This window comes from Dryobates pubescens, chromosome 13 (assembly GCF_014839835.1).
Source record: "Dryobates pubescens isolate bDryPub1 chromosome 13, bDryPub1.pri, whole genome shotgun sequence".
In the NCBI taxonomy this organism is placed as follows: domain Eukaryota; kingdom Metazoa; phylum Chordata; class Aves; order Piciformes; family Picidae; genus Dryobates; species Dryobates pubescens.
This window is the reverse complement of record NC_071624.1, coordinates 27,068,452-27,080,458: the sequence shown is the minus strand read 5'-3', so window position 1 is coordinate 27,080,458 and position 12,007 is coordinate 27,068,452. Positions and strand designations below refer to the sequence as shown.

General features: G+C 41.0%; 1 protein-coding gene across 1 annotated transcript in view; it reads left to right on the top strand.

Moving 5' to 3' along the window:
• The window catches only part of EFCAB5 (EF-hand calcium binding domain 5), a 35,314-nt gene that overhangs the window by 7,500 nt on the left and 15,807 nt on the right, over positions 1–12,007 (top strand). Inside the window, exons 3-7 of the mRNA XM_054166997.1 lie at positions 371–527; positions 1,212–1,275; positions 3,232–3,302; positions 6,929–7,084; positions 11,786–11,885. Of these exons, the coding sequence (XP_054022972.1) occupies positions 371–527; positions 1,212–1,275; positions 3,232–3,302; positions 6,929–7,084; positions 11,786–11,885 (548 nt within the window). The remainder of the gene's footprint in view (positions 1–370; positions 528–1,211; positions 1,276–3,231; positions 3,303–6,928; positions 7,085–11,785; positions 11,886–12,007) is intronic.

Genomic DNA, 12,007 nt, shown 5'->3' with positions numbered 1-12,007 from the left:
CATGAATGTCTGCCCTATACTCTATGAGAGGTTCTCTCCACATGCACATAATTGACACTTGGAGGTTGTTTCTTCAGATTCATAGTGATCCTAGATTTCAGGAGATGATACATGTCACAATATAGATGCTCTCATCTCCCTGGAGCTGGCCTCTCAAAACACAGATTGGCAATATCTACTCCCATAGTCACAGCAGTCATTTCATGGCTCAAACATCAAGTATTTCTTTGAAAAAAATTCTGCTTGTGCTGGAAGGACAAGATATTCAGTAAGAAGTTTTTTCCTACCTTTTGTTCTTCAAGGTAGACTTAATCTAGCTGAAGCATGTTTATGATGGTACCTTTCTAAACCATATTCCCATGTCCTACAGGCTGGCCAGGATGAAAGCTGAGGTAAAGAGCAAACGTGAGGCCAGGGAGCAGCTGGCTGCTATGAAGTCTAAAGTGAAAGAGATGAGAAAGGAGGCTCTGGCAATTCAGTTCAAGGAGTGGACAGTGGATGTCAGTGACAGAATACCTGTTGCACTGGTAACTAAGGATGATCCTTGTTAATACACTGCTGTGATTGTTCCAGACAGGAGGAAAAGGAAGTTTGTGATAGTGCCATCTGCCCTGCAATAACAGCATGGAGCACAAGGCTGAGTAATGGCTCTGACATCCCTTAGGGTCAGAGTGATGGTCACTGTGTACCCCTCCATCTCACCATGCCCTGATTCCCCATGAGCACTTGGAAGGGTTGCAATGTGTTCTCCACAGAGGTCCTAGGAAGCTAAATGACCTGTAAGATACTCAGGCACTCCTAAGATTGTTGGATTCATACCTCATCATAGGATGTCATCTACAGCTGGTTTGCCCTCAGAATCCTCTTAAAAAGGTCTGGGACAGCCACTCCTTCTCTCTTGTAGCCACCATTAAATGTTCTTTCTACCCCTGTGACTCATGTGAATTGATACTGCAGCTCATAAAAGAGATGTGCAGTCATTGTAATACAGCTCTTGGTACAAGCATCCTTCTTACAAGTCACACAAAACCCCTAGGAAATGTCCTATGGTTACACACAACATGACATAGACAAGGTCTGCATTTAACAGGGCCCACCTATGTGTGGTAAGAAGCATGGCTGGCCCATGCAGCTAATTATTCTGGATGATTTAGTAATTGCCTTTTGTTGTCAGCATGAAACAGGCCTTTGACTATTACTTCAATTTGTAGGTTCAGAGTGCCCTGAAGTCTTTTCAAGATGACATCGCTTCAGCTCCCATGGATGTGAAAAAAGGTCAGGTTTTGATGTCTCTCCTTTCGTTTTGTTTCCGTGGCCTGAATTCTAATGCAGACTGTGAGCAAACAGCAAATGCTAATAGAGAAAGAATCTCTAGGGGCAGTGACACCATCTAGAATATGGAACACAAATCTTCAGACAGATGGGAAAGAGGCTGAAACACCATGGGGTCCATTAATATGATCTTGGAAAGTATGGAAAGGTGTTTAAAAAACCTTTTTGAGAGACAGAAAGCTCTGGTGCAGGCCCTTTGCACTTACATCCTGCATTAGGCAGACATTGCCATGTGGTTACAGTGATTTTCAAGAATCACTGCAACAATCTCTCTTAGCTACTCTATTCCACACCATTCTTTGTCTCATGGGAGGTCTTGGAAATCCTATAGACAGCTTGGCAGACTGACAGGTATGGAGGAAAGGTAAGATTGAAAAAATTAAAGTCTGACAGATGCTACCTTTTATGGTTTCAGAGGAAATGCTGAAGCCTACCTAAATGCTCCACCAAACAGCCCAGCTTGTCTAGCAGTTCCTTTCACCAGTCGAGGCACACCAGTGGCACACAGCACGAGCAGCTCTGTACCAGAGCACTCAGCATGGAAAGATTTCCATAATTCCTGTCCACTTTATATAGCTTACACTTGACCTCCCCAAATAATGATAATTGAGTAGATAGAACCAGAAACACTGAAGTGGCAACATGTGGCCTGCTGCCTGCCCTTTACATCATAATGATCATCAAATCTGCCTTTGCTGGAAGGTGGGATGATAAGCAGGCAACTCTAGAGTGTATTTCTGTTTCCTGCTGAAGTCACCTCTGACTAGAGCTTGCCCTTGCTTAGCCCTTTCTGCATTACAGAACTGTTCCTCTGAGTAATCATCCTGTATTGGTAGCATGTTGTGTGAATGCCAAATACAGCCCTTGTGCTCTTGCTGTGGTGGCTGTGGGTTTTCAGTGTGAACAGATAGTATCATAGAATCATAGAATCAATAAGGTTGGAAAAGACCTCAAAGATCATCAAGTCCAACCTGTCACCCAAGACCTCATGACTACTAAACCATGGCTTCAAGTGCCACATCTAGTCTCCTCTTGAACACCTCCAGGGATGGTGACTCCACCATCTCCCTGGGCAGCATATTTCAGTGGCTAACAATTACTGGGACCTCAGACTGAGAAGAAACTTTCCAGATGCTGGAGGTGCCTTCACTAATGGTGTGGCTCCATTGCTTGATGTATTTCATTTCACAACATCCAATCTACATTAACAGAACATTAAGCTTTGGTTTGTAGCTTAATAAAGAGAATGGACAGTTTAGGAATGTCTTAATGAACATGGGAGAAACACATACATGATGTTTTTACTCCTGAGATATTGTAGAAGAAAGAACAGAAAAATAAACTCAACAGGAACATCATGTCTGTGCTCCAAGACCTCATTCAGAAATCTGTGTAAACATTTGCCATATCTTCTCAATTCCATTATAGCAGCCCAGAAGCTGAGCAAAAGATAGTTTTAAATGTCATCTTCAGTAAAAATATTCCCATGGAGTTTCTTGGGGAAAATTACTATAACTTTCAGGTTCCACTTTTGCAAAGCAGAATCCATGTCCCCAGAATCTTAAAGCTGTTTCATCTGTTAAATCCAAACTCCTTTCTTCCCCCACATACTCAGTTGTAACTGATTGCAATTTGCACCAGCATATGTCAGATATAAATATGACCACGCAGTTCTAAATAGATAAGTGCAAATTCTCAGCAGGAGGAATATGTAACAATTAGATTTAGGTAGCCTCTAGACAGTCAGATGCTTCAGCTACTGTGTAGGATAACCTCAAATAAATGTAATCCAGCATGAGAAGGAAGTTTTTGTTATACAGGGCATGCAAAACATTGTGTAGGATATGCAAATACCACACCATTTGCCTTCTAAACCAATATCTCTTCATTTTTCACTAGCAATCTCTGACAGGAAGCTGGAATTTGTAGACACATTGGAAAAAACAGTAAGCATAGATGAATTCACAGAGGTGAGAAATTAAGTAAGAGCATCTGATTCAGACTATGATGTTTATCACAAAGTAGTATCATTTCCCTGGGGCCAGCTGTGTTGAGTAAGTGAAGGGCTTTGCTTCTCCACCATCCCAGGTAACTGTTTTTATTATGTTCTATCTCCATATCCATCTACTGTGGTCACAACCCTTCCATTCTGACCAGCAAGGGGGATATATTTTGCTTTCCTCAGAGCTGCAGCCTGTGCTGCTTTCTGAGATGTACCTCTGGAAGCAGTGGGTTTTAGGACATCCCTCTGAGTCCCTTGCACAGTATCACAGTATCACCAAGGTTGGAAGAGACCTCGAGGATCATCGAGTCCAACCTGTCTCCAACCTAGAACACCCAAGCCCTCAACCAGTTGTCAATTCAGATTTTGCACTGGCTGCTCAAGGGAGGTTCAGTGTCCCAATATAACCATTAGCTTGGGTAATTAGCACTGTCCCAAAGTATTGTTATTGCTGATTAAGTTCTATTAACCATCGAAAAACCTAACAAGGGATGAACTGGAATGACAATATTACCCCTTTACAGAAGCTCTACCATTTTCCTCCCTATTGATTACTGCCTTCAACCATAACCAAACTGCAACAAGTCTCATAAATGTGTGAGAAACATAATCAGGCTGAAAAATACTTGGTTTTGAAATCAAAAGTCATCACTGAGAAACACCAGAAGTGTGCTTTTAACTCACCGAAATGGTAGGGAAGTTTCACCCCATTACTCCACTCTATTTGAATCCAACCAAATTGGTTCAGACTGTGTGTACTAAAAACTCTCTGGGCCAAGCCTTTGCCAGCCATTTCTACCTACAACAGGGCTGAATTTTATGGCTGAGCAATTAAACCTGTGAAAAGGAATGTTTGGAATAGAAATAATGGCAGAGCCTGCATGGCAGCAGTGCTAGTGGGTGCTGTTAGAGTAATGAAAAGCAGAGTATAAAGCAGCTGTGCAGAGACTAATTTCAAGCAAGCATGTGTGATTTCTGTGCCTTCTTGGCTCTCAGGAGACTCACATGTTCAGTATTTTGCACACAAATGCGTTTTTATGATAAGTTGTTGAAGACTTTTTAAAGCATGAAATGAGGCATTTTTAAATTTAACCTCAGAATAACTGCATTTAATTAAGAAAACTATTGCAGATAATGGGAGCCCAGAGAATTGCTTTTGTCACTGGAATGAAGCATCAATCCATAACCCCTGTGGTAGATGTATGAGCACTGAATGAATTTGTGCCCCATTAGCATTAGAAAAATGTCCTAAAATGTATTTTGTGTACTCTTTATTTTAACTCAATTAAAGATATGACAACATAGCTCAAAAATACAAAAGGCATGGACTGTCAAGCTGTCTGATTTACCAGCCAGTGCTATGTTGTTCTCAGAATATATTCTCTGATGCCTTTTCCAGTCCAATTTTAATTGAATCAAATGATGAGGCTTTCAGCATTTCCCTTGGGAAGCTATTCCATAATCACAGGCCTGGCTCTCGGGACAGGGCTGCTTCTAATCCCCAGCTACAATTTACCTTTGTTCAGCAGTTTGCATCATCCACCAAGACCAGAGAGAGAGAAGATCTCTCTCCACACTGATCTAGGGCCATTCACATGTGGAAAACATTGCTTTAGAATGGACCTTAAAATTAAATGGCACTTTTTTTTGGTTTTTCTTCCTTGAGTTCAGTGCAGCTTTGGGTTACTTAGAGGCTGTTAGAAACTCAGCAGAGAGACCTCACACATTGTTGTTGTTGATTTGCTTGGGTTTTTTTGACACACAAAACAGCAGCTGTTGCATTTTTACATCCTTCATGACGAGCCCTCAGGGTCTTTTATATTAAACCCCTTTAAATACCAGGGATAAAACCTTAGCAGTTTATTTCACAGGCTTTGTACTCTTTAACATGCAGAACCCCCCCAGCAGTCTGACACACAGCTGTTGACACCCAGAGAAACAGCCACGTTGCCTTTGTAGGGTCAGAGTCAGGCTTTATAGGTGAGATCATTTTCCATGATTGCATGTGGCTGACTGGATTTGTATTGAGACCAGTAGGAACAAAAAGCAAGGATCCATTGTTATTGATGACAGTGTGTTCAGAAACATGAGACAGCAAGAAGAAGGTGTGTCAGCCTTCTTCTGATGGGTGTCAAAATCTCTTGGTTAATAATAAATCAATGTACAATCAGTGTACAGTGCTTTACACAGGAGAGCTTTACACACCTCAGCTAAGAAAAGCTTTTGACTGTGATAGCTTCCTCCTACCCACAGAGCCAAACATACATTTCTTGAAGTCATTCTGTGAAGCTGTTAGACAGCAGTATTAATACACAAGCCCATGAATATGTCATCAAGATGACACACAAAATAACAAGCTGCTTGTCCAACCTGCCTCTTTCTAACTGCTGTCATCTTTAAGGTTCATCTGTCACAGGGCTCAAGGTTGTGATGGCTCTGAAACGCGAGTAGATACACGTAGCCCCAGATCTGCCACCTTCTTTCCAGCCCACTTACATCCTCTCTTTTTTATGCTGAAATGCAGAAAACCCACCCATTGCATTAGGAATTCTTCTTTCCCACCAGCCATGCCTCAGGATATTGAATGCTGCCTTTCTGCTCTTTCTCTTTGCTCTGCTTGTCCTATATATTTGGAAATGATGCAATATAGACATGAATAATAATAACAGATATTAATATTTCAGTCTGTTGTTGCCTGTGCAGCATTTCAACAAGTCCAAGAGTTCTAGTGCTTATGTCAGATGTCCATACTCTAAAAATGGGATAATGGGAAACATTCTGTGGTTTGGAAATTCCTCCTTTTAGCTGTATGGTTCCCTGTTACCATGGCTGGCTCCAGAAACCTGCTAGAATAATTCAGCACAGGCTTTGGGATTGTGGTTTGTTCTGGTGGCCATTATTATTTATGTCATGCACACCACATTTTTAGAACCATATTGCTTTTGCTCATAAAAACCACATGGCTATAAATCCAAAGTGTTAAAGTGTCCCCAGGGCTAGAAATCAAAATAAATCCTGACTCAGTAGTATTCCCAGTGTCAGAGGACTTAGGTGACAGCAGGCTCATTTTTGAAAGATTCTTTCCAGTTTTTATTGTCTCCAGACTGGTTCTCTAAACACTGAAATTGTGGGCAGTGGTCATTCTGTGGCGTTAGAGAGCTGAGTGACTGTCAGTTCTGCACAAACTAATGGCTCCAAATGCCTCCTTGGGAGTCAAGTCAGGAATACTAAATGCTGCAGAAAACCTTGGAGAACTTCTATGTTACCTGAGATAACCTTGCTTAAGTGGTGACATTCCACAGGAGGGATTCTGGTCCAGCATCTCAGAACCGCAGAACATGGTAAGTGACCTCTGAGCTTGGAAAGAAACTGTTCAAGATGCATTTGTGCAGTACCTGGCATAGCAGTGTCCCAAGGTAGTTTGGCTGCTTCTGAAAGAGAACAAAGTAGGTCATGTAGTATCCATGCACCAAGTCTGTGCTACCTTAGCAGATTAAATGACACATTCCTGTATATTTCATTGCATGCAATAGATTTTTAGGTGAAAATACTTGAAGAAAACTAACCATGTACACTGCTGCTTTGTCTCCATAGTATGTCCATTCCTTCACTGAACATTTTTCAAATGACATGTTCCAAGAAATCCTGAAGCATCTCCATCAGTGTGCTGATGACTTCCAAGAAGCAGTAAGACATGACATGTGGAGGCAAATGTTTGCTGAGCTCTTCCTAGTTTGTGATTATGGAAAGGTAGGCAAAACAGCTCACAACCTAATTTCAATATGATGATGCTTCCAGTTTGGTATTTCTCTGGATCACTGCTTCCTTTTTATTCCTCATGACTTTAAATACTCTCTTTGTGCATAGTCAGCTTTATTTTAGAGGACAATAGCTGCTGCATTGTCTTCACATTCATAGTTCTTAGACACAAACACAGCCAATGTCCTGTCAGCTAATGGCTAATTACAAACTGAATGATCTAACAGTGGCTTGGGGCTGGAGATTCAGGATTCTGAAGAAGAAATAAACCATGGTCTTTACTACTGCTGGTCATTACTTGTTCCCACAGCACATGTTTGCATGCTAGTTTGTCTATTCAGCTATATTTTGGTAAAGATAACTCGATACAAACTGACCCTAACAAATGTGCACATTACAGCAATGGCAACATACATTGCATTAATTATGCTGCATTAAGTTGGACACCTTTAGGGCTTCAATCAATAGTTTAAATTTAAAAGATCTCATAGTTCAAATTTAGAATGCAAAATAGCCTATCTTTACAGCCTCTGTGAGAAAAATACTGTGAACTCCTACCCCAGTTTATGGACAGGAAATTAAAAATACAGTAAGTCAGTTACAGAGCTGGAAATGGAATTCAACAGCTATAATTTGGGTTTCAGCAGCTCTAAGCTCTATCTGTCATCCTCTGAATACACCTGCATCCCCATTAAACATACCAAAAAGCTAGACTTATTAGGAAACCAGGAAATAGTAGGAACTGAAGAATCAAGGGCACAAGGTATTTCTAAAAACTGGGGCTTCATCCAAAAAGTCTGGTACTTGTTATGAGTTAGCCAGTTGCTGGCTAATACACAGCAAATGGTTGCCACAATCTTACAGTTTTCTCCCCTCCATAAATTATTGATTCCATCCAGCACTCCTCCAGTGATGTTTACAGCATGCCTACCCTGAATGATCCATGCTCTACAATGTCAGGCTAATAATGTCATTACCTCTAAGAGAATGGAGTTGGCACATTTCAACACCAATGGTTTGTTTTAGAGAGTAGCAGGCAAACTGCTGTTTCAGGGATGGAGAAAGAAATGTGTCTATTTCTCAGCCAGATGACATTTCATTTTCCTGTTGCTTTGTCAAGAAGAGCTGTGATGGATGCTCCTGGACAGAGTAATACATAAAGCCAAGTGCTGTCTTTGCCATGCATTTTGAAAGGATCCCTTCTTTCTCTTTCATGTTTTAGTGAGATTTTCTTCCTATTATTTCTGTGGCAGTAATCACCATCTTCATGCTACTAATCCCAGTGGAATCTCAGAGGCAAAAAGCCAAAAATACTAGCACAACATAACAAGAGGGAGCAGCCATCATCAGCACAAATGCCATCACTGCCTAGAAAAAATTTATCAGAGCACAAGCATGGTTGCTGTTTTGTCCTCTGAGGCAGCCTTGCTCTGCAAACTGAGTTCACCAAACTGTAGTGTGGACCCTGCAGTTCTTTTAAACCTGACCTGCTTTCTTTTGTATAGCTCTAGTGGGTCCTGCTGTCCTGTACCCACAGGGAAAACTGACCCAAGGACTTCCACCTCTTGAATGTGATCCATTACCTGTTGTATTCATTCTGCCAAGCACAGTGAAGCAGTTGTTTCAGTTCCTAATTTACATGTGTTTGGTAGCAGGCAGTTATTCCAGTCTGCATGGTGAGTGTGGCTGACTGCCTCAGCGAGCTGCAATTAGAGCCAGGGAGCTGAGAAAGCAGTGTTTAAATTACAGTCAAATTAGAAGGTAGCCACATGATCATTATTATGATTTCAAATGCATGCATCCAGAAGGGTGGCAGCTCAGCAAGAGCAGCCTGGACTATACAGTGCAGCAGAAACGTTCCAAGACAATACCAGAACACAGCTGAATCACTGTTCTAATCCCCCCCAAAAGCAACAGCTCTGTGAATTTGAGGCTTGCTGTCCCTCTGGGCTCGTGTATTAAGACTAGTTTCTTTTATACATTGTAGCAGAATCTGCATTCATTTTCAGGGACATTTAGTCCAGGATCCTTAAATGTAACTGAATTAAGTCAAGGATTAGTTTTGAAACTAATGAGGTTGGAGACACTTCTGGTTATTTTTCTTGCAGTACAGCAGCACCAGAGTCTGTTTTCTCATGACCTTTGATGAGTGTCTGCCCATCCTGCTGGCTAACGAGCAGGTTGTGGTGTTCAACATGCAAACCTCACATTTCCAGAGGAACAATCAAGCTGTTAAATACTGAGCTATCTCTGATTAAATGGCAAGTCTGGCTTAGTCTGTGTGTTGCTAAAGGAATTTCTCATCAATCACAGGACTTTGCTGAAAACAACTGAGAATCATCACCTGCCAATATCTAGGCGACAAAAAAATGAGGTCAACGTGTTTCAACTCTCGCCACTAAAGCTGGCGCTTGTTAAAAGTGGAGACAGGTTTCGGGCGGCTGTACAAACACAGAGGGCCCGCTGTTAGAGTGGAGGCTGTACCTGTCCTGCTGGTGAGCCCCAGTATGAAGGGCTGATAGGCAGGAGTCTTTCATCAGGCTCCTCACTCAGCCATGAAGTACAAAGAAACATGACGTTTGCTGGTAAATGTAGGAACCCAGAAAGATAGTGTAAATGGGTCTGGGACCACAGAACTGGTTCTTCTGCTGAAACACTCCTCTCTTCTATCAATAGCTTCACTGTGACACGTCCCTCCCAAGGTAGTTTATAAGGAAAAGTGTCCTGAAATAACAAAGACCTCTGCTAGAATGGCAAATCTGTACAAACTCTAAATGTTAAACCAAGGTAGGAAAGAATCCTCTAATCCCTAGTCACTAATTTCTGAATAGTAGTTTACTGTTTTTAACAACATCTAACCCCAAAATTATTTAATCCAAATCACAAAAAACCTTTTCTGGAATCTGAGTTATCTAAATCCTCCAAGTGTATTACTTTAACATAACAAAACCCAGTTTCTGAATCCCAAAGCATTTTTGCTTTCTTTTTAACAATACTTAATTCATTGAGTTACCTCTTTAGGAAAACAAAGCTCCACATTAGTGCTGGCAGCTTCAAGGCAACATGCAGATGATTGTGACAAATAACAGCTGAGGAAATATAAAGGGAAAATTAAGTGTGTGTAATGGAAAGACTAAATGGAGAATCCAAATATTACAGAGTGAGCTGGTAACAGCTTCAAAAACATGTCCTGTGTTTGTATATCTACTACATGGATGCAGAATCTGATCTGATACATTCAGCTGCAAAACAAACAGCAAAAGAAATGTTGGCATGGTGGCTTGCAAGATGTTTGTATATTAACATCAAAAAGATGAAGGGAATCAGGGCCTACATCTTGGAAGTTTAGGGAAAGGATTATGTGATGACATTTGTTGTTCCAAACCCCCAGATGGCTGAAATTCAGCTGTAATTTCCAACACATTTTCACCATCAGGATTTGCATTACAGGAGTCTAAACTGGGCTGGACAAAAGGTTCTGATCCTTTTCTCATAATTTTCATAAAGCTTTCAATTCCCTTTGGAGGAAAGGTGATGCAGTTACAGAAAAGGTGATTTATTCACTCAGTTTTCAACATTGGCTTTCTTGGGAGACACTTCTCTAAGTGATTGGTATCTCTCAGTTGCTTTCAAATCCTCTGTTCCTAACATGGATGCCATTAATGAAGGGTTTACATTATAAACAACACTGTCATCTTGAGCTCATTTCCAGAAATGAGCAGCAAAGTTCTTCCTTTGCTTCTTCAGCCTAAGGGATGGAAAAGTTCAGAAAGATTTAAAAGCTTGGTGAATTTTACATTTTGCAGTCTTCGCTCTTAAGAGCAAAATGTGAACAGGGAATCAATAATTCAATTGGAAAGCTACTTGCTATAAATAATGAACTTAAGTAAATCTGTTCTTCAATTAACTACTGTATTTCACTAATGGGAGGGAGATTACAAAGGTAGGACTTAATGACAACAGGAATTCATCACAAAATGGAAAACTTGCAATCATTTAGAGCTGCTTTACTTTGTAAACTCACAATTTCCTGATTGGAAATGATCCATTTCGTTGTCTTTTCCTGGTTTTATTGTCTGTATGCACACTCACCCTGAGCAACAAGGACATAATAAACCCTGCATGTTCCTCTGCACTGGTCCTACAGCTGCGTCTCCCACCTCTGTGACTGAAAGTGTAAGAATTTTTAAGAGAAATTATGGAGGTTGTCATAACAGCTCAGATTTTGGGACTAATTATTTTCCCAGGCACTTGCCAATACATAATGCTTCAAAGGCAGCGATGGGGCACAAAACCAAACTGCAATGTGCAGCCACTAACATAATGCAGCACGGACTATAATATGTGAAAAATTCTTCCATAGTCCTGCCAGGCAATCAATTTCTGTCCTGAAAGTGTGAAATGTTGAAGCTTTGATCTTTACCTGAAGAAATCCTTTGGCAGAAGTGGTTACAGTCATCTAACTGTAATTTGTCAAGACTATGCAAGAGGATGTCCTTGTGAAATGATCTGTGTGAGGAGTTCCAGCTAAGCCCAGAGAAATAGCTTTGAAATTTGTACTGATGTTCTGGTAATGGAGAATTTTCAGTCACAGGTAATTCTTAGCTAATGGTGCCTTTGTAGTGCTGCAAGTGTTGATACAAAGTCCCATGAACCCGAGGGAAAATACAAGAATTGTAATTTTTGGTTTAGGTTGGTCTCTTAAACCGACAAAAAATACTTGCCCTGCTGAAAGACTTCCATGACAGAAGCCCTGTGGCTGCCAAGAGGGGATTCTGCAACCCCAGCCAGTGTAAGTATATGGGATGTTTCAGTGGTGGTTAAGGCATTAGGAGGTCACAAGAGGTTAGATAGTTTATGGTTTGTAAGTGTTACCAGAAATGGACAGAGCCTAAGAAAAGGACCCAAATGAAT